Here is a 19,067-nt window from a genome sequence, read left to right as displayed (position 1 = left end):
AACATGCAATCAAAAGGATGAAGCAGCCAACTGTAGAGCTGACGGCTTCAAACTTGAACAGATTATGCACAGCGCTGCTAGTTTATATTATTAAGGGATTCTAATTCAACATAACACAGATGTAGTAAAGCACTTATTCTTCCTGTAATTGACTTTCATGGACCCTGGACAAACAACACACTGCAGAACAAGGCACCATATAAAACCGGTGTCAAAGGAAAACATTAGTGCTGTAGACAGAGAAAAACATCTAGTTATGGGAAGACTGCATTGTCAAATGTCCTTACAGGAGGGCGAGAAAGCTACGACCAAAATATACCATCATTAATTGATCATTTTCTGGGTTTTGAGCACTTAATGGCGTCTCCTTAATGCTCTCTTAATGCTCAGCTAAATGCAGCAGCCAGCCGCATGTAGCATGGACTTCCTTCAGTGCACACTTAGTGAGCTTAGTGAGAAAGCTTAGTCCCAGGAGTATTGTGCTTCCACAGAACGCAATTGAGAAGCTGTAAAAAGATTGATTTTCATGGGAACATTCAAAGCCACTTCTGACTGAAGGCAATTGCTAAGAATTGTCATCCTTCTACTATTTTGACTGTAGAGCTTTATATAAATTGGTTGCGAGATTTTGTGGTTGTTGCTTTCCTTCTTGAGGGAGCCATTTCTCATTCTTCTTTACAAAAAAGAAAGCCTTTAAATAAACAAACAAATGACTAAGCCGAATTCACATTTCAACCCTCTTGTCTTCTGCAGGAGGAGTTTACTTGATACACCTTTTGGTAGGGAAGATTTTATGCTAAAAATTTCATGAATAGCTCTAAAAAGGGGGTATGAATAGAACCACAAGCATAACTGTGCAGTGCGCAGCTATCACATCAGATCAACAAGCTTCATTTTACAATAAGGAAGCAGCTGTAGGGGCCAAAGCTGGGAGAAATCTGTTTCCACTCTACTGCAAATGCAGACAGCGCATCCCACATCTACTGACCCTACACACCAGCATCTAAGAGGCAGTTTGCATGTAACAACCTCTCCTGCTGAGAAAGTGAGTGAAGTGATTGAGAAGAAGTGGTATATTGGCAACTGGAGAGATGTTGTAGGGCAGACTGCAATTTCACATGGAAACTGAGGATCTGTAACCTCAGATGCACAATTTAAACTCAAATCCACCGGGCTTAGAGCAGCTTGTCTCTAAGCATCCCATTAAAGAGCTGAAATAGTGCATGAAAGTCCCTTATATTATTATTCCTAGCACCTAAACAGGGGTTTACAGCATATCGGAAACAGACTGAGAAAATTAGTAGTTAGAAGAGGCAAATACATCCTTATTTCCCAAGACCCCATGTGCAACCCACATGGGACTTAATCAATGTAAAGATGAGAACATAAGTGATTACAAGACTATTCCACACAACGTTTATAAAAACAGTTTACAGTTTAAATGTTGCCTTCAGGCACGGCTTTGAAAGGACTTCAATCAGCTGACTCTTTCTTCTAGCCAAGGAGCTGGAAATAGTGCAGTCACACTTGAAATGCTTCTAGGATTGTAATGCATTGTAACAATGCCTTCTCCCTAGTAATATGACAGGTACTTTAGACAGGAATGCTGAGGGTTTTTTGTTGGTGGTCCCCAATAAAGAAGAAACATTCTAAAAACTGGCAATTAGAAGAAATTGGCTACACACAAATAAGATTCTTATGATGGTGAAAACCAACATTGATCGATCACCGAGTGCCCCTCTAAGCTCACAGCTGCCCAAATAAACAGCAAAATGCAGCTTATTTACACTGTAGAGATCAAATACAAGCTTCCAGAAATTACCTGGGTCCACCTGTGTGCAGGATGTACCTCCATTGGGATCATGGAACAAATGCCCGAAAGAACCTCATCTAATCTACAAGCAGGAGAATTTAAGTGCCAAAGCTGGTCCATGACCTTGAATTAGATTGCTTGTTCATGCATTCCAGGGACAGCATTAGGTCCGCCCAGTGCTTGATGCTGGTTTGACTTTACACACGCTTAGGATAAAAGAAAGAAATCTTTGTTGCATGTCTTTGTACACAAAGGCTTTGAAGCTGAACTCCCACGTGGGTTTAAGCACCGTTTGATTATTAGGGATTTTAAAACACAGCAGCTTTTACAGGATTGGTTTTCTTTAAAAAAATAAAGAAAAAAAGAAAAAAAAATTCAACAAGCTTTCAGACTTCCAGGAGACTCAGCAGGGGGCAGAGCTTATGATGATATTGTTAGATTCTGCCATTCACAGCTCACTATGAGACAGCAGCAGTAACACCTCTTTCACAAACGGCACATGCAAAAACACCTCTGCAGAGCTTTCTACCCAAACCAGCGTACCAGCAAAATCCATTATCACTCTTCAGCTATGTTTCCAAACACAGATTGATCCACTTGTCTCCTATAAGTACTTACACAACTTGAATCTACCTGGGGACCTGGTTTAGCTGGAGTTCCTCAGCTTTATGCCCCCTGCAGTGCTTACCTGCAGCAGCAGCCTATGCATCTTCCTAATGGCTCACTTGACTGGACAAACTGACACCCACTAGTACAGAACATGTTCATCACATTAACTGCTTTGCTGTGCTCCCCTAACATCCCCAAGATGCACTGCACCATCACTCACTTCTTCCTGACTCACATCTTCATCTTTCCAGCATGCTGACAGCTGACTTGCAACTCCTGGAGCTCTCCACATCCTCTCGCAATGATGATTTCTGCTCCCTTGGAACAGACTACAGTTACACACCAATTTGGTGATCTAGACGATTCCATTGTTTAAAATCCCAACTGAGGCTGTACCCAGTGCAACAAAAGCTTAGAAAGGCGGGGGTTTTATTTGTTTATCTTAAGCGGAACTAGAGAAAAAATACAGTACAGAAAATCCAATGAGTCAGACCTAGATGATGATGGTACAGAAGGAACTGTTACTTCATTTGGGGAAGGAAGATGGCTTTTTTGTTTTCATTTTATTAGGAAAGTTTGTGCCAAAAGGTATTTGAGAGAGAAAGTCACCTGAGTAATATCTATGTGTGAATCTAGGCAGTTATTCCCACGTGTAATGCAGAACTTGACATCACCAGATCCAATTTATAACGTGGTGTTTTTTGATCTGTACCTTGGAGGGAACTTTTCTTTAATAAATTTCAGTTGGTTCCTAGGCTTGTTTCTGCCTAATGACAGCAACACAACTGCAGAGTTTCTAGACAGCCACAGACATCACTGAGTTTCCTGCTCCTGCTGGTGACAGAGCAGTGCTGCCAGTGCTGGCTTTCAGGAACTGTGCTCCCTACAGAGACCTCATTAAAGTAGCACCTCACAGGTTCCTACTTTGACCTTCTTTTATTTTTCTTCCTGTTGCAGTTAAAGCCTTATGCTTCTACCTCGATCGGTACTGCAGAGCGCAGGTACCTGAGAGAACTGAAAACAGACTAACCACTACCTTTTTCTTCCTCTTTAATCAATAGGTCAGAGCAGCATCAGGCTACGATGACAAATAAATGACCAAACTCTGTCTAAAATGACACTTTAGAGGTCATTACTAGTGAGGAATGACTTTAGCATGAAGTCTTAAAATAATGCCTGTAGAGACTTGGTTTTAGGTTTAGGTATCCATAGCAGGATTAAGCAAGCAGTACAAAAGATGCAGTGACCAGGGCAATACCGGAGATTTCTTGGTATTTCCAGGAAGATTAAACTTCAGCAGCAAGTAGTAGGATGAGACATTTCTTTGCAAAGACCTACACTTTATTTACTGAACAATTAAAAATACAAAGTCTCCTGTTACTTAGAACAGGTACACGTATTAGCTTGTTCAACATCCTGACATTAACTATGAAAGCATTCTGGCCTCTCTCCAGATTATAAGTAACCACTCATCTGTATTTTTGACTCCAGCTGGCGAACTCCATTCACGTCAATACACTTGTCCTGGGGTGTCAAGGAGAATGGGAATGAATTCTGGCATTTATTCACAAACCTCAGACACTCAATTTCTCCAGGTAGTTTTAAACTCTTGGACTTTCATCCTTTTGGGAAGTGGGAAAAGTTGGAATTCACCTTGACTTCTCTTTGGCTTCAGCTGTCAAATATGCATAGAGTCATTATCAGAAAAGATCTGTTTGTGCCTCACTGAGACTCGAGCAGTGGTGTGACTCGAGGGGCAAAGGCACAGTCATGAAGCATCACTACCCTGGAGGCATTAAAATCTCTCTATGCAGCTGCTCAGCCAGAAAAGCTACTTGGTTTGCTGAAGTCCTTTCAATGAGCTGAGCCCAAGGCAATATTTTAGAAGGAAACTGCCTCTTTAAAAATTAAAAGGAGTTATTTTTGCATCATTTGACTGGGATTGCTTTAAATGTGTTCCATTATAGGTCACGTCTGCTGCCAGAAAAATAATGCATTCACAACTGATTCTATTCAGACCAATCTCTTGAAAAATACAGAGAGCTTTATAGTGGAACTCCTCACTCATATACAGAGGATAGACAGAGGATAGACTACCAGACCTGCAAAAGCCATGAAATTCCAAGGGTTTATTTGGACGGGTCATTTGCAATCTGCACGGCGTTTTCCAAGTGTCTCCACGATGACCAACAAAACACAAATTCTTACTTCAGTAAAGGATTACCTCTTAGCAAACTGCCACATGAAGCACTTTTCCCCAACCCCCACCTGCCTTGAACTGGAAAACTTTTTCAGTGACAACAGCAGACTATCTCGAATATCCTTACATATTTTATTCAGGCTTATCGCAGTGTTTTCTGAAGTCTCCCAGAGCTCATGACTGGCTTAAACACATATGAGAAAGGCCCTATGGCATATGTGCTTTGACGACAGCCAGTTCTCCTCACCTCATAAAGTGTAATGATGCCATTTGTCTCATTTGGAGGCTTCCAATGAACGTAGATCTTCTCTTCAAAAGGTCCTCCCTGGATGGATTCCAAGGGAACGGGTCCAGGAACTACAGAAAGAAAGAATAACAAAAGCAAACAATGCTGTGTTAGAAGCTAACACAAGCTCCAGCAGTCACACACGTCAGAAGACACCAAGAGACCACCAGGCAAAGTTCATAGCTGAAAATAACGAACAAAAATAATAGCAATTAAAGAAAACCACTAAGTGACAAAAAGCCAGAACCCACGACACTACAGAATTAGCTCCATTATACCTTCAGCCCATAGGAGAAAAGTCTTCAAGTACATAAAGAAGAAACCAAAACCTCAGAAAATGAATGTATGAGTTTATCCCCCGAACCACGTGGAAGTGTTCTCATTGCATAAACACGTAGACTTATGCTTCCTGCTTCCATTTAACATCATAAAATAAATGTTTAATTTTACCCCAAAATATGCATTTATTTTTATTGCCAAAAACCAGTATTGCAGCATGTGCATATTTGTCTAAGTTTCTCTTCTATTCATACATTAAGATGCAAAAATATATATATTTTAAATAAAAAGAACTTAAACAAGTGAACCCAATTCAACTTCACCTTAAATATACCTATTTGCATTAGTGCAAATAACAGTGATTAACACCGTAACACTGCAGAAATGTCCACAGTACCCACACAATGTCAAGCAGCATAGTTACAGGGAGTAGCCTCTCTTTAATCCTCTCCCTGTTCTGGAATACAACACCTTTCTATTTCCAGTGGAGCTGTGCTTTATCTAGAAAAAGTTCAACAATACTGGGTCATTAACAAACTTGACAATCTGCTGCAACAACAAACTGCTTGAGAGTTGGAAGAATGGCACATCCACGAGGAAGCAGGATTTGCCCTTCAAACACACTGTGAGGATCAGTAATAGTGTAAGCAGTGTAGCCTCCTCTTTCAGTGAGCAATTTCAGCTCTTCTTCCAGCTCCTTTGGACAGTGCCTTCCCTAACTTTCCACCAGTGAACATTACAGATGATATATGCACATGACAACTCAAGGCATTACACAGTTGGACAAGGCAGGATATGGATAATTGTGTGCTCACTCCTAATTTGTAAGACTGCAGTGCTGAGCGTTTGCATTTTGCTTACAAGCTAAATCTTGTCCATTTACCTGCCTTCCATCAGATACATAGGATAGAGAGTGTTCGAGGACAGAATCATTTGGGTGCAATGCTAAAGGACAGTTACAGTCAGTAGGAAATATATTGTGTCCTCCTTCACCTACACAACAGCAAAGCTCCATCCACCTAAACAGCCAGATTGTACCTTGGCATGAAGATCCTATGGGCTGCACACCTTTATCAATATGAAAGATTGATTTCCCTAGTTAAGGACAACGTAAGATTTATGTTTCAAGATGGCTACAAGGCCACCTAAAAATCCACCTACTCTAGCAAAATTTTAATGCTGTGAAAGATAACTAAAAGACACTTCTAAGCCTGACTGATAAAAACCCCACTCGTTTTTTCAGGAAGATCTGCCATCCTCTTAATTCCCTTGTATGATATATTGTCTGGAACCACTTTCAGCTGAGAGAAACTTAGGAAAGCAACTTCTTATTACTCTGGCAGAGGAAGAACATTTCTTTTTAACACTAGACAGAATGGAAGCTTGTAGTTTAGGAGAGTTCTTAGTCTGAAATAGCTCAGATAGGAAAATAACACTTTAAAGCTTTCCACCAGTACTTCTTTAAAAGTGTTCTTTTGTATCTGGAATGGAAGAGTTAGCACCAAAAGAATTTAGCATCTGAGGCATATATAAAATGCTACATCTAGAAGGTCAGTATTAAGAAAAAACACACTCTAGAAAGGAAGACATTATAACTCTTTGGTGAAGTAAAGGAACCAGGAAAAAAAAAAAAGTCTAATGTCAGAATTATATTTGCCCATATGATAAAGGAAGCGGCTGTGTCGGTCCTGGGTAGTTCAGAACACAACTTCTACTGAATTAAACCTACTGCTGTTCAGTAACTGCTCGAACTGGTGCTTGTCATTTCCAAGCACCTCAGGGAGCCCTGCCCTTTCAAGAACACTGCTGTGAAATGGAAATTATTTACACCTACAAATTTAACTTGCATAACATACATCCTGTCCAGAGAAGCCATTTATAAGTCTTCTGGGACAGGCGATTATGCTGTTATTTACAGTTTGAAAAGACTACAATGCCTTCACAAAAAAGAAGCAAGCAAACAAACCCAACATAACTCACCATCCTCCTCAGTCTGCACAACCAGCTCCTCACTCTCCATTTTGCCCTCTGGATTAGAAAGGGCCAGCCTCAGCCTGATGGTCATGAAGGGCCGAAGACCTCGCAAGGTATAGTGGGAAGAAGTTTGGATGAGTTCCTCTGCCTCAAATTTTTGCTGGTTAAAAACATACTGGTACTGAACTGTGAGATTGTAGCTGTGGCAGCGGGTCACGGCATAACCAAAGGGCTCCCACTGCAATGTCAGCTGCCGGGAACGGATATCAACCACTTCTACATTCTGTGGTCCATGGACAGGATCTGTGAGGCAAAAGAAATAACAAATTAATTCAAATTCAAAAGAAGTCAGCCACCATTAATATGCCTCCTTCCATACTGCCAGTTCAGGGTCCCTCGCAGTTCTGAGTGTTCTTGCCTTTACAATGTAAAAGTGATATTACTCATGTTTCTGAGAGAAAGAACAAAGGCAAAGGGAAATTAATGTCCGATCCACTCATGTATTCTAGCTGCTGAACCATCAGTGAAAATCCTATCATAGGGCACTGAACAGAGGTCACGCTTCTGAGTCCTGTGAAATGTCACCGAACCCAAGAACGGCAGCATGATTTAAGTAGTGTGGAAGATGCACTTTCTTTGATGTTACAAACACATTCCTACCCAACACCTCAGTGAATGCAGCCTGAAGCGATGCAAGGAAATGGCAGTCGGAAGAGAAGGAACGAGCTCAGGTCTCTCACCATTATATTCCTGCCATTATACTCCTGCACCCTCCTTGCAACCCCATGCCCACCCAGCTCAGAGACTGAGACACAGTGAACCAAGAGGAACTCTCCTTCAGTAAGTTTTGTGAGCCAACTCAACCTTATGCCAGCAAAACTTTTATTTCAGAGCACATCAAAAGCTTTAACCTCAACCAAGTTTCATCATCCTTCATTATTCTTTCCACAGTATCTGTCTGAGGTAAAAGTTTGAATATTCATGTGTAAGAATCATTTTCACCTGCTGTTCCTTAATTTATTTTTAACAGCATAACTCAGAAGCTTCGACTACAGACTCTGCCCTTATTATGAAATATAAATGCACACGTCGTTACACACGCAGATAGAAAGAATGGAAGATGAGTTAGTAAAATCAGTGTTTGGGACGTGTCAGATGGTGGTACCACCACACGTGTCACAGTGTGTTCATCTGACATTTCTTCAACACGGCGAGCTCATCTGCTTTGTTGTATAGTATATATCTAAGGAAGATTAGAAAGTTCATTACTTCACACAGCCTTTAGGTTTATATTGCAATGGAGTGTTTTGCCCACTTCTCCCATTCACACTGTGACTCATGGACAACTTGAAGCAATCAGAACCCACAGGTCCCTTTCTGTGGGGCTGCTCTCCAGCCCCTCATCCCCCAGTCTCTACACAGAGCCCGGGCAGCCCCATCCCAGGTGCACAACCCAGCACTTCTCCACTTCGTGCAGACAGAAACTGCCCTCAAATCTGACTGTGGTGTGAGGCCTCTGTACTGTGAAGGCAATCAATGCTTCTCCCAGTTAAACATCATCTACAAATGCAATTCATAAAACTTTCAGATCTTTATTGGCTTCAGCGACGAAAACACGAAAGAGAACTGGTTTAATAACGGAGCCCTGCAGAGCCCCAATAGTGGCACAAAGGGCAGCACTCAGGCCATTGCCTCCCCACGCCCAACTCAGCCATGTTTTGGTCACCATGGGACATTCTAAGGGTCACACTGCCATGGCTTTCTGATGTCACAAACCACCTCCCTGACAACCGCTATAAATACGGGGACCCTGACAACAGAACATCAGTCCATAGTAGACTCGCGACTTGTTGGCACCCTTGTGGCACAAGGAGCAATTTACAAATTCCCTTTCTACCTTTTTTGTTGTCCCTCGTGGAGGAGGATGGATCCTCCTCCACCGAAGAAGCGGCGGCTTCAGGGGAGCAGCAGCAAACCTGAGCCGATGGATGTCGATCCACCTGAGAGCAGCGTCGAGCCCATGGAGGTGGACATCCCGCAGCAGGACGAACCCATGGAGGTGGATCCACCTCCATCGAGGCAGGGCAGGCACCACAACATCGTGTCTGCCTGGCGACGCTGCTACCTCCATCGGCGGCGCACCAGGGGCTCTCCATTTCCATCTTGGCGTTGAAATGGCACCATCCGCCAGAGAGCCCCTGCGCCAGCTGCTGCTCCCTGCCGCCCTTTCTTCCCCGTCCTCCATCCTCAGCCTTCCCCAAGACCTCTCACCTCTTCTTCCCCTAACTCTGAGGAGACGGGAAGGACTGGCACTGCTGTCCTACAAGCTGCTGCGCCGGGACAAGACAAGGAGTCCAACAGATGGCTTTCAGCTTCCTGCAGCCTCCAGCTGAGCCCTGACAAGAGGGCAGGACTGGGACTGGTGTCCTCTCAGCTGCTGCACCACCACAGCACGAGGAGTCCAGCGGACGGCCCCGAGCTCCCTGCGGCCTCCAGGCGCTGGCACAGAAGCTACAGAGGCGGCTGTTCCTTTGGAGAAGCAGAGGACTTGGCTTTGGACGGGAAGAAGGGCTCAAGGGCAGCATGAAGGTCCACCGCAGTTGCTCCATTGGGACTTTTGTTTCAACACTGGGCCACAACCGATTTAAAAGGACAACACAAAATAATAACAATAAAAACTTAAGCAATTCTTAAAAAAGCAAAACCAGTCTGTGCCTCTCCATGTGGGTACTTGAGGGTCTGTCCAGGCACGGCCTGTGCTCAGTGCTGGGCCCAGAAGGCCCAGGGGGGACAAGGGTGGTGATGATCTCCCGGCACGGCCCCCACTCTCTTCACACCGAACCGAACCTTCCCCCCCAGAACCGACCCTCCCCCCCCCGGCTGTTCCCGAACAGCACGTTGCTGAGCCAGAGCCCAAAGAGGAGAGGCTGGATGCCAGGAGTGTCTGGTGGCCATTTTCAATTGGCGCCTTGGCGTCTTCCTTCTTCCACCAGCCTGCACAGAAGCCCATAAAAACCAGCTGGGGTCCTGCTGTTCCACCTGGAGTACCACGAGTCCATGGGGCCGGATGGGATCCACCCATGAGTGCTGGGGGAGGTGACAGCTGAGGCTGTTGGTGTCTGTTGGTCTGCACTGACTTCAGCAAAGCCTTCCACACCATCCGCCATGGGTTTCTCCTGCGGAAGCTGCAGCCCATTTGGGGGCACTTATGGAATCATTTTACGGTCATTTGGGGGGACTTGGGGGGATTTCGGATCATTTGGGGTCATTGGCATGCATTGGTGCACTCTGTGCTGGGTGAGGAACTGGCTGGGGGATGGGCCCAGACAGTGGTGGTTGAATGGAGCAAGAGCCAGCCAGCAAACAGCCATCAGATAACAGCAAGTGGGGGCATGGATTGATCTGCTATGGGGTAGTGAGGGTCTTATTGCTCCCTATAATTCACAAAGGGAGGCTGTGGTGAGCTGGGGGTCGGTCATTGGGAGTACACTGGGGTGATGTCGGGAGTGATGCTGTTGGGGTGACATTGGGGTGACGTAGGGATGACATTGGGGTGACATTGGGGTGGTATTGGGGTGACCTTGGGGCTGTGTTGGGGTGACACTGGTGTGATGCTGTTGGGATAACGTTGGAGTAATGTTGGGGAGCGATGTTAGGAGCGATGTTGGGGTATCACTGGGGTTGCTATCAGGGAGGGAGGGATGTTTTTGTTGCTGGGGGGCGACGCTGGGGGGTCATGTTGGGGTCATGTTGGAGTTATGTTGGGGTATCCCTTAGGGGGCGACATCGCTGGGGTGGCGATGGGGGGTCAGTTTGGGGTGACACCGGGGTGCAGTTCCGCTCTTTGGCCACGCGGTGGCAGCAGAGAGCTCTCCGCTCTCTTGACCACAACGAAACGAAGTCGGGTCAGCAGAACCGGACCGGAACCGCGCATCCGAATCCTTACGGAACACAAAACTCAACACTCCAATCTGCATCGTTCCCATTTACAGAGAAAACCTCATGAGAAACACCCCTCCTTTCCCCACCCCCCAGAACCGACCCAGACCCATAGATACCTTCCCGAACCACCCGTGTGCTGCCCTCAAGCCTCCCCCCTCAATAGGCGACCCAAAGGCACCAGAGCCCCCCAGCGCAGACACCGCACGTCCACTCTCCCCTCCCTCCCCCAAATTAGGGCCAGACCGCGGGGGGGCAACGAGGCGGCCGCCACCCACCCCCCATCTCCGTCCCCTTCATCCAACACGAAGGGGGTGATGGCGGCGGGGGGTTCGAGCCCCTTCCCACACCAACCGGCTTTCGGGTCCCCCCCCAGCGTTTCCCACATGGCGTCGAACATGCGGCGTCGCCTGGAGGCGTCCCAAGGGGCGGGGGGAGACGGCCAATGGTCGCAATTGAGCCGCTACGGGTAAAGGAAGGGGGGGCAAAGAGGAGACGGAGACACGTGGAGGCGATGAGGGGGGGTCGCGTCGTCGGGCTCCAAACGGAGGCGAAGCCGTAACCCCCCCCCCCGGGGCTCCCCATCGTGCCAAAGCCCTCCTGTAACCACGGGGATCCCGGGGGGCACCGAAAGGGGGGGGGAGCAGCGGGAAGAGAGGGGGGTCGGGGAGGTGATGGAGGCGGAAAGAAGGGGGGACAGAGCGGAGGCTGAGAGCCGACCCCCCCCTTCCGTGCTTACCCGAGGGGGGGGAAGGCGGAGCGGGGGGGCGGCCAACACGGTGCCCAGCTTGGGGGGACCCAAAGCGGAAGTCGTGAAGCGCAGCCCGGTCGCCGACGTCGATGTCGCCCCCGCCCGACGCTGTGTGGGCTTAACGGAGGAGCTCCGTGGGGCAGCAGGGGGGCGGCAGCGCTCAGCACCCCCTGCCTCAAAGCGGCGCCCAGAGCCCCCCCCAACCCCCCGCAGCCTCTAAGATCTGGGGGGCGAAATGGGGGCAGCGCAGCAGCAAAGAGGTGGCGGCTGTGACCAACTCGACGGGGGGGGGGGGTCCCGCTGCCCCCCAAGTGTTTAGATAAGGCCACCAGAGCCCGGCAGAAAACACCGGGAGGACCCCCCCGAGCTGCCAACCCCACCACCAAAGCCCGGAGCCAACAACTGCCCCGCTGACCTTCATCCCCTCCCCCGGAACAAGCAGAGGCTGCCAGCTCTAAGTGGGGCAGGAGAAGCTCGGGGGGGTCGGAGAACGTGGGGAAGAGGCTGGCGGCAAAATGGGGGGGTAAGGGGGGCGAGGGGGGGGTCCCGAGGCAGAGGAGGAAGAAGAGGCGCAGGGAGGGGGGCAGAGCTGGGTGCTGGGCTAAGGAAGCCAAGCGGTGTTGGAAGGACGCAGGGATGGGGCAAAGACCCCCCCGGGACCCCCAGAGAGCAGCATGGAGCAATGCCAGCTCCGCAGTGGGCAGCAGTTGGGTTAGAATAGGGGAAGAGCTCGGGGGGGCTTCTTGGAGTCCCTCAGCACCCACAGCAGCTGGGCCTGGGCTGCGGAGTCAGGAGGAAGGAGTGGGCAAGGAGGTGGCGTGGAAGTGGGGGGATGGGATCCACCAAGGGGCTGCTACGGGGGTCCCCCCTGGGATCCTGAGGTGCTCCATCATTGGGAGCCCTGGAAGTGGTGCCATGGGGGGGTCCTTGGGGTCTGGATCCCACAGTGCTGTGCCAAGGGGATCCTTGGGATCCAGCAGTGCTTTGCCAAGGGGTCCTTTGGGATCCAGCAGTGTGATGCGGAGGAGATCCCCAGCATCCAGTGATGTGACAACACCGGGACCCCTGGGGTCTGTAAGGGCTGCATGGCAGGGAGGTGCATTAGAAGGGGAAGGAGAGCACTGGGATCCAGAGGAGCTCAGCCCCACGGTGACACGAGGCTGCCCAGGGCTGTTGGGACCCAGTGGATCACAGTGTGAGGCCGGGATCTGGCAGCAGGTTGTGGAAGGAGCCACCTGCAGACATAGGAGAAGCTCCAGGATCTGGTCCATCAGCACGGCAGGATTCAACAGGATCTGATGAGAAAGAAAAGAGATGGGGGGTGAGATCCTCCATCCATACAAAGGTCCCCTGGATTCCCCCCACCCCCATAATGGGATTCCAATGGATCCCTTGATCCCTTCCAGTACCAAGGTGATGATCCCTGGGATTCCATCACCCAAATTCAGCCCCCAGACCCTCCACAGTAACAATGCAGAGCCCTCCCCCCCACCCCCCCCATAAGATTCATCCCCCCCAAAGCTTCTCGCCTTCCACCAGCAGCAGCACCAGGGGCTGAATGGCAGAGGCTACAGCCAAGCGACCCAGCAGGGACCTCCGAGCCCCACAAGGCAACATCCTGGGGGGGTCCCCCGGCCCCTCAGCAGCTCCCGCAGACACTCAGCTGCTGCCGCCGGGCCCCCCCCTGCTTCACCCCCTCGGCTTCCTGCAGCAGGAGGGTCACAAAGGGGGCAACGACACCCACGGACCCCCCCGTGCCGGTGGCCAATAGGACGGTGACGGTGGCCAGAAGGAGCAGAGCCCGGGGGTGACCCGGAGGGTTGTGGGGCAGAGTCAGCAGCTCCAGTAGAGCCTCGTATACCGCCGGGACCCCCCCGGGACCCCGCATGCTTCACGGGGGTACTCGAGCAGCAGCAGCAGCAGCTCCACCTGTAGGGGGGGGACACACAGCCCTCCGTGGAGACACAGCTGACACCCCCCCCCCTCCCCGGGATCGCCTTCCTCCGGCTCTGTAGGCCGTAGGAACCAAAGCGAGGGCGAACGCCAGTGAAGCGGATCGCGTTTCCCAGGGGGACCCATTTCCGCAGAGCACGCGTTCCCTCCGGGGGAGCGGATTACGGCACGGACCCATTGCGGATAATGGTGGGAAGGGGGAGTGGAAACCGGAGCGGCCTGACCTGGTGGCGTGGGGCGGAGGGGGGGGGAACGGCGGAGGGAGCGGAGCGAAGCGCCGGGGGAGCGGAAGAGGTTTGTGGGCTGAGGGCCGCCAACAGCCGCCCCCAAGGCCCCAACATGGCGCTGCGGGCCGCACCCGAAGTGGATTACCCCGCCCCCTCGGTGCCCTGTGGCTCCTATAGGGCCGATACAGCCCTTCGCAGCCTCCCTATATCTGCCCTATAGCCCCCACAGAGCCCCCTTCAGCCCGCCCGTAGATCCCTCGTGTCCCTCATAGAGTCTCTACAGCCCCATAGAGCCCGCAGAGCTCCTATGGAACCTATACAGCTCCCTCTGTAGGCTCCTATAGAGCCCCCATATCCCCTCGGAGCCCCCTGTAGCCCCTGTGGGAACCTGAACAGTGAAGCAAGAAGCAGAGGCTCTGCTGGAATTTAGAACAAAGGGGAGCTAGAAGGGGGATAGTTAAAGGTAGTTTACAGAAAATGATTTAGTTAGTTAGAATAGCAAGGAATGGAGACAGTGGGTCTGGGAGAGCAGGAAGGATGCAGATAAGGAGTGAGAACTCCCTGAGACCTGTCCAGAAAGGGATTAGAGGTTGTAAATATCAGAAGAGGAGTTGCATCTCCCTGACAAGATGGGCGATAACAAGAGGGGGTCTGCATGATAAAGAATTATTGAATATGTATCAGAATTACGGGAAATCATTGACTATGCATAAGGTGTACCTATATCTGTATCACGGTTTTACAAGTCGGTGTGCAAGTTTGGAGGAGCTATCCCCCTTGCACCCGGCGCTGCGCAACGCTGGAATAAACATACCTGCTTTATAACCCATCTCTGCATTATAGAGTTTGATTCCACAGCTCAATAGGACCAGATGGAATGGCTTCAAGCTGCGACAGGGGAGATTCAGGCTGGACACCAGGAGGTATTACTGGTCAGAAAGGGTGGCCAGGCACTGGAACGGACACTGAATCGATTTTCTTTATCTTTTGACAGTGTCTCTGGGTCTTTAATGTCCCTTCTCCCTCTGTGGCGAGCAGCAGGAGCAGGTGGGTGGGCAGAGATGGGGTAAAAAATAAGCGGAACTGAGGGTGAGAAGCCCAGGTTCTGGTTGCAGTGGCTCTGTGCCGTGTTGCCCTAGGGCTGCCTTCGATTGGGGGGGGAGGGGTACTGGACAGGGGGGACAGGCAGCACCACAGGAGCTGGGCAAGGGCATGAGGAAGCCCTGTGCTCCCACGGCTCTGCCGCTGGCTGGCTGGAGCATGCTCTTCATCCTGGGGGTGTCCTAGGGGAGAACTCGGAAGATGTGTGCTGGGAAAAGCATGAGCATTTCTGCTCCAGCTGCCTGATGCTCCCCATAGAAAAATCCTGGTTCCCAACAGAGACCCCCAGCTGTAGCCCAGATGGGTTCAGGCACCTTTTCTTTGTATGCTCTTCCACGCGGTCCCGGAGGGGTGCTGCATGTGGCCAGGAGGGAGCATTTGTAAAGCTGCCGAGTGCTAGGCTCCAGGTCACCCTGGCCCCTCTATAGCTTTGGCGATCAAGGCCTGAGTCTCCCATCCTGTTACCTGTCCCCTTCCCTGGCCCCTTCCCTGTCACTAAGGGAGAGGAAGATCACAGCATGCAATGGGAACATCCCTCTTCTGTTCTTTCTTCTAGATGATGACATTGGTACTCCTTCCTCAGATGACTGGAAGGAGACTGCTTTTGTGCCTCAGGGGAAACTCCGAGGTAAGTTGTGAGTGTCTGTTTCCTTGGAAGTCGAAAAATTAGTGCTGTAATAGCTTATTTGGGTATGTAAGGACCTCCAAAGGTCTTTCAAGTCTCTTTGTGCTTTGAAGGTCGTACACAGATCAGTCATTAGTATTTTTTTTACTTGGAGAATTGTAACATTTCAGTGAGAAGGCGGCCCTTGCCAGTCTTTGCTCCTATTCCTTTGCTGTTTGGGCCATGTCATTCCCTGACCTGCAGCCAGTCCTCACAGGTCACTGCAGGAAAAAAAAACAAAGCAGACCCCTGTGCGCAGTGGAAGCTCTCCTCACCTGTGTCTGATCACTCTTGTGCCTGCAGGCCCCTTTGGTGCATTTCCAGAGCAAAGTCGTGTCCCTGAGCCTGGGGTGGATGCCAGAGGTAAGTCACCAGTCTTCATCTCATGATCTTTGCTCATATTTGGCTGTGGAAGTTCAGGAGGGGTTCATCTTTTCACTGCCTGGTGATTTCTTCTCCATGAGAAGCTTGGGTAGTCACTGTTTCTTGGGTGCTGCATGCTCCCAGCATCCCGTTGACTTTGTCTCCGTACATCAGAGATCTCCCCACTAAGAAAAACTTGAGGGGCCAAATGTTCTTCTATGCCTTCTCTGAAGATTGTTTTACATGGCCTGGAGAGAGTATCTGGAAAGCTGCTGAGTGCCAGCCAACTGCCCACCTGGCTTCTCTGCAGCTTTGCAACTTTTGACCCAGGTCTGGGTGCCATGTCATCACCTGAGCCCCTTCCAGTCACTGCAGGTCCCTAAGGAAGAGAGAAATCACAGCATACCATGGCACCCAAACAGCAGCACCCTGGCACATGAGTGGCAGGCCCGGCTGCCCCCAGGCATCAACACCAGGAGATGTTTCTCATCAATGCTGTGCCTATAAGCAACACCTTGCCAAAGCCTCAGCATAATCCAGCCTGTGAGCCTCAGGGCAGTCCCACAGGAAAGGGCCTTTAGATCTTGCCCTTCCTCTTCCACCCCCTTCCCTTCTCCAGGCAGTTCTACACACGGTTCCTTTTTGGACTGTCACGGTGCCACTGCAGGCACCCAACAACTATTTGCCAGATGCTTCTGTGTGGCAGGGAGAGGAGAGTGCTGTGGAGCAGTGCTGTCATTCCAGTCTAAACAGGTGTCTGACAGGAGCTGCTCTGTCTGTGTTTGTTGACAGCTCCTAGTGGAGTTGAATGGCATCCAGTTTCCCATCTGAGCTCCAGGACAGAAGCCCCAGGGATTCGAATGGGTACGTCATGAGATTTTACTTCCTTTGAGAGATGCCAGCTCACAGTCCTAATGTCAGCCGGGCATGTCTGCAGGTGTGAGTGAGAATGCACACCTGTGTGTGTGTGCCCTGCCCTCGCACAATGCCCTGGTCCCATTCAGTGATGCCGTTATGCATTTATGTAAGTTGCAGTGTGTGGTGAAAAGTTCTCATTCTTTGGTTGCAGAAGTGCCTCCAGGGAAGGCCGTGCTAAATCCTTAGTTGTGCTGGAACCCCACAGGCATCCCAGGGGTGGCTGTTGTCGTTACTGGCTTCACTGAAAAGACCCTTCAGTTTAATACCTTGTTTGTCTGAAAGTTATCTTAATGCTTTCTGTTTAGGTCCTGAGAAACAGAAAGAGACCCTGGAAACAGGAAAATATTTGCAGACACTGCCCCCTCTGCTAATGAAAATCATGAAGGACAAAGCACGTGGTAGGTGTATTTCCGTCTGTTCTCTGAAAGGCTTGTGAAGCTGAATTTCTAGAAATACATGTGGAGAAACTGTACCATCTTCCTGATGAGAAGCAGTTACTTACAGTCCCACTCCCTTACCTCCTTTCTAAAGAGACAGGTGGAGCACCTATGCGCTGGCTTGCATTTCAAAACGGCAGAGTTCGCACACTGACTGTCCCCCTGAGAGTAATAGAGGCCATGCAGACAGCAACTGTCACTCCAGGTAAGGGCCGCTCATAGTGGCTTCGTGGTTAGAGGTTGCTCCCCTCCCACTGCAGCCAGTTCCCAGGGACTTAGGAACTTTGTCCTGTTGGGAACTAGGCCACCAGAACCACATTCAGCAGATAAGGAGAGGAAACAGGACCCTCCATAGTACCTCCTGTGCACAGACCCTGCATTCCAGAGCTTGCTGTGCTTCCCCTGAGCCACCAGGCACAACAGCAGCCCGGAGCGGGATCCTTCCTGTGGTTGTTCTTGTCCATGTCACTCAAAGCAGCAGCTGGTGAAACAGATCCACATTGTTTTTCCAGGTGCGGATGGTGAGGAACATGCAAATGCCGCAGTAGACAATTTTATCAAGAAGTACTGTCTGGGATTCGGTGCAGCTATCTTCGTTACCACGCTGATGGCAATGTTTTCATGCTATCGTCTTATCCGGCAACGGAGGCAGATAAACCAGTGAGTTCTTGTTCACCCCCACCCCTACCCTGCCCCCCTCTTTACTACAGGGCTCCTGTGAGCCAGGAGGCATTTCTAGTTAAAGCAGCATAGAGAAGCCAGTTAGTTGTTGCCTAACACTGTCTGAGATTGATGCTGTCAGATGTTTTAACTGGCCGAGCCATTCCTGCTGCATGTTCTTACTGCTGGGCCTGAGACAGGCCGGGAGCTGAGGGTGGCTCTACCATGCACTGTGAGGAAGGAGAGCAGGGGGTTCTCCTGTGCCCTCAGCATGTTTCTTTCTCTGCAGGCGCCTTGCTGCAGCTGCTGCAGCCGAGAATACTGCCCGCAGCACCTCGCGCTTGGAAAGATGGCTTGCTCGCCTCAACGGACAGCTTGCTTGCCTCAAGGCGCTGGACAGAAAGACAGGGCACCAACAACGACCAGCCCAGCAGCTGCAGAGCACCACCAGAGCGGCCCCTGCCAGGCCTGACGGCTGTCGGGCTCAACTGCCTCCCCTGCGGCCCCTGTAGCTCACCAGCCCAGGCTCCGTGGCCCCCGGGAAGTACATCAGGCCCAGCAGCCCCTATCCACCTTGGGCATCAACACCTCTTTCAGGGGACAGGAGGGACCCACCTGGTTTGGAAGCTTGCAGTCATTGGCTGGCACCCAAACAGCAGCACCCTGGCAGATGAGTGGCAGGCCCAGCTGCCCCCAGGCATCAACACCATCCTCCTGTCCCCCACCACCATCCTTCAGGGGTTGGCAGTGGCTCCCTTGGAGCATCACCTGGGGGCAGCCACCGCCTGGGGGAAGCTTGAGAGGCCCGTCAGCCCCCAGCACCATCTCTGCCCTCACCCTCCCCTCCACCATCCATCAGGGGATGGAAGCAACCCCAGCAGAGTATAGACCTG

At 50.3% G+C, this 19,067-nt stretch overlaps 2 protein-coding genes across 8 annotated transcripts in view; one reads left to right on the top strand and one right to left on the bottom strand.

Moving 5' to 3' along the window:
• The window catches only part of LOC146759500 (receptor-type tyrosine-protein phosphatase T-like), an 83,703-nt gene extending 68,783 nt beyond the window's left edge, over window positions 1-14,920 (bottom strand). For 2 of the 7 annotated variants that reach the window (XM_085510719.1, XM_085510723.1), the window contains exons 1-3: window positions 9,433-13,313; window positions 7,168-7,464; window positions 4,870-4,979 (exon numbers count right to left, since the gene is read on the bottom strand). In XM_085510719.1, the coding sequence (XP_085366845.1) occupies window positions 4,870-4,979; window positions 7,168-7,252 (195 nt within the window). In that variant the 5' untranslated portion in view covers window positions 7,253-7,464; window positions 9,433-13,313. Of the gene's footprint in view, window positions 1-4,869; window positions 4,980-7,167; window positions 7,465-9,432; window positions 13,314-13,978 lie in introns of those variants that run through there. The other 5 variants (XM_085510721.1, XM_085510720.1, XM_085510722.1 and 2 more) reach the window with 5 other exon arrangements.
• On the top strand, window positions 13,991-19,061 carry LOC146759499 (uncharacterized). Its single transcript, XM_085510412.1, has 10 exons — window positions 13,991-14,098; window positions 14,875-14,954; window positions 15,026-15,078; window positions 15,689-15,760; window positions 16,100-16,159; window positions 16,952-17,023; window positions 17,383-17,475; window positions 17,609-17,719; window positions 18,027-18,174; window positions 18,464-19,061. The coding sequence occupies exons 1-10, from the start codon at window positions 13,991-13,993 to the stop codon at window positions 18,684-18,686; spliced, it is 1,020 nt and encodes a 339-aa protein (XP_085366538.1). The 3' UTR covers window positions 18,687-19,061.
• The last annotated feature ends 6 nt before the right edge of the window (window positions 19,062-19,067 follow it).

Source organism: Coturnix japonica, chromosome 10, assembly GCF_054131305.1.
Source record: "Coturnix japonica strain WE chromosome 10, WE-NBRP24, whole genome shotgun sequence".
Classification (NCBI taxonomy): domain Eukaryota; kingdom Metazoa; phylum Chordata; class Aves; order Galliformes; family Phasianidae; genus Coturnix; species Coturnix japonica.
The sequence above is the reverse complement of the archived record's forward strand: the minus strand, read 5'-3'. Positions and strand labels throughout refer to the sequence as shown.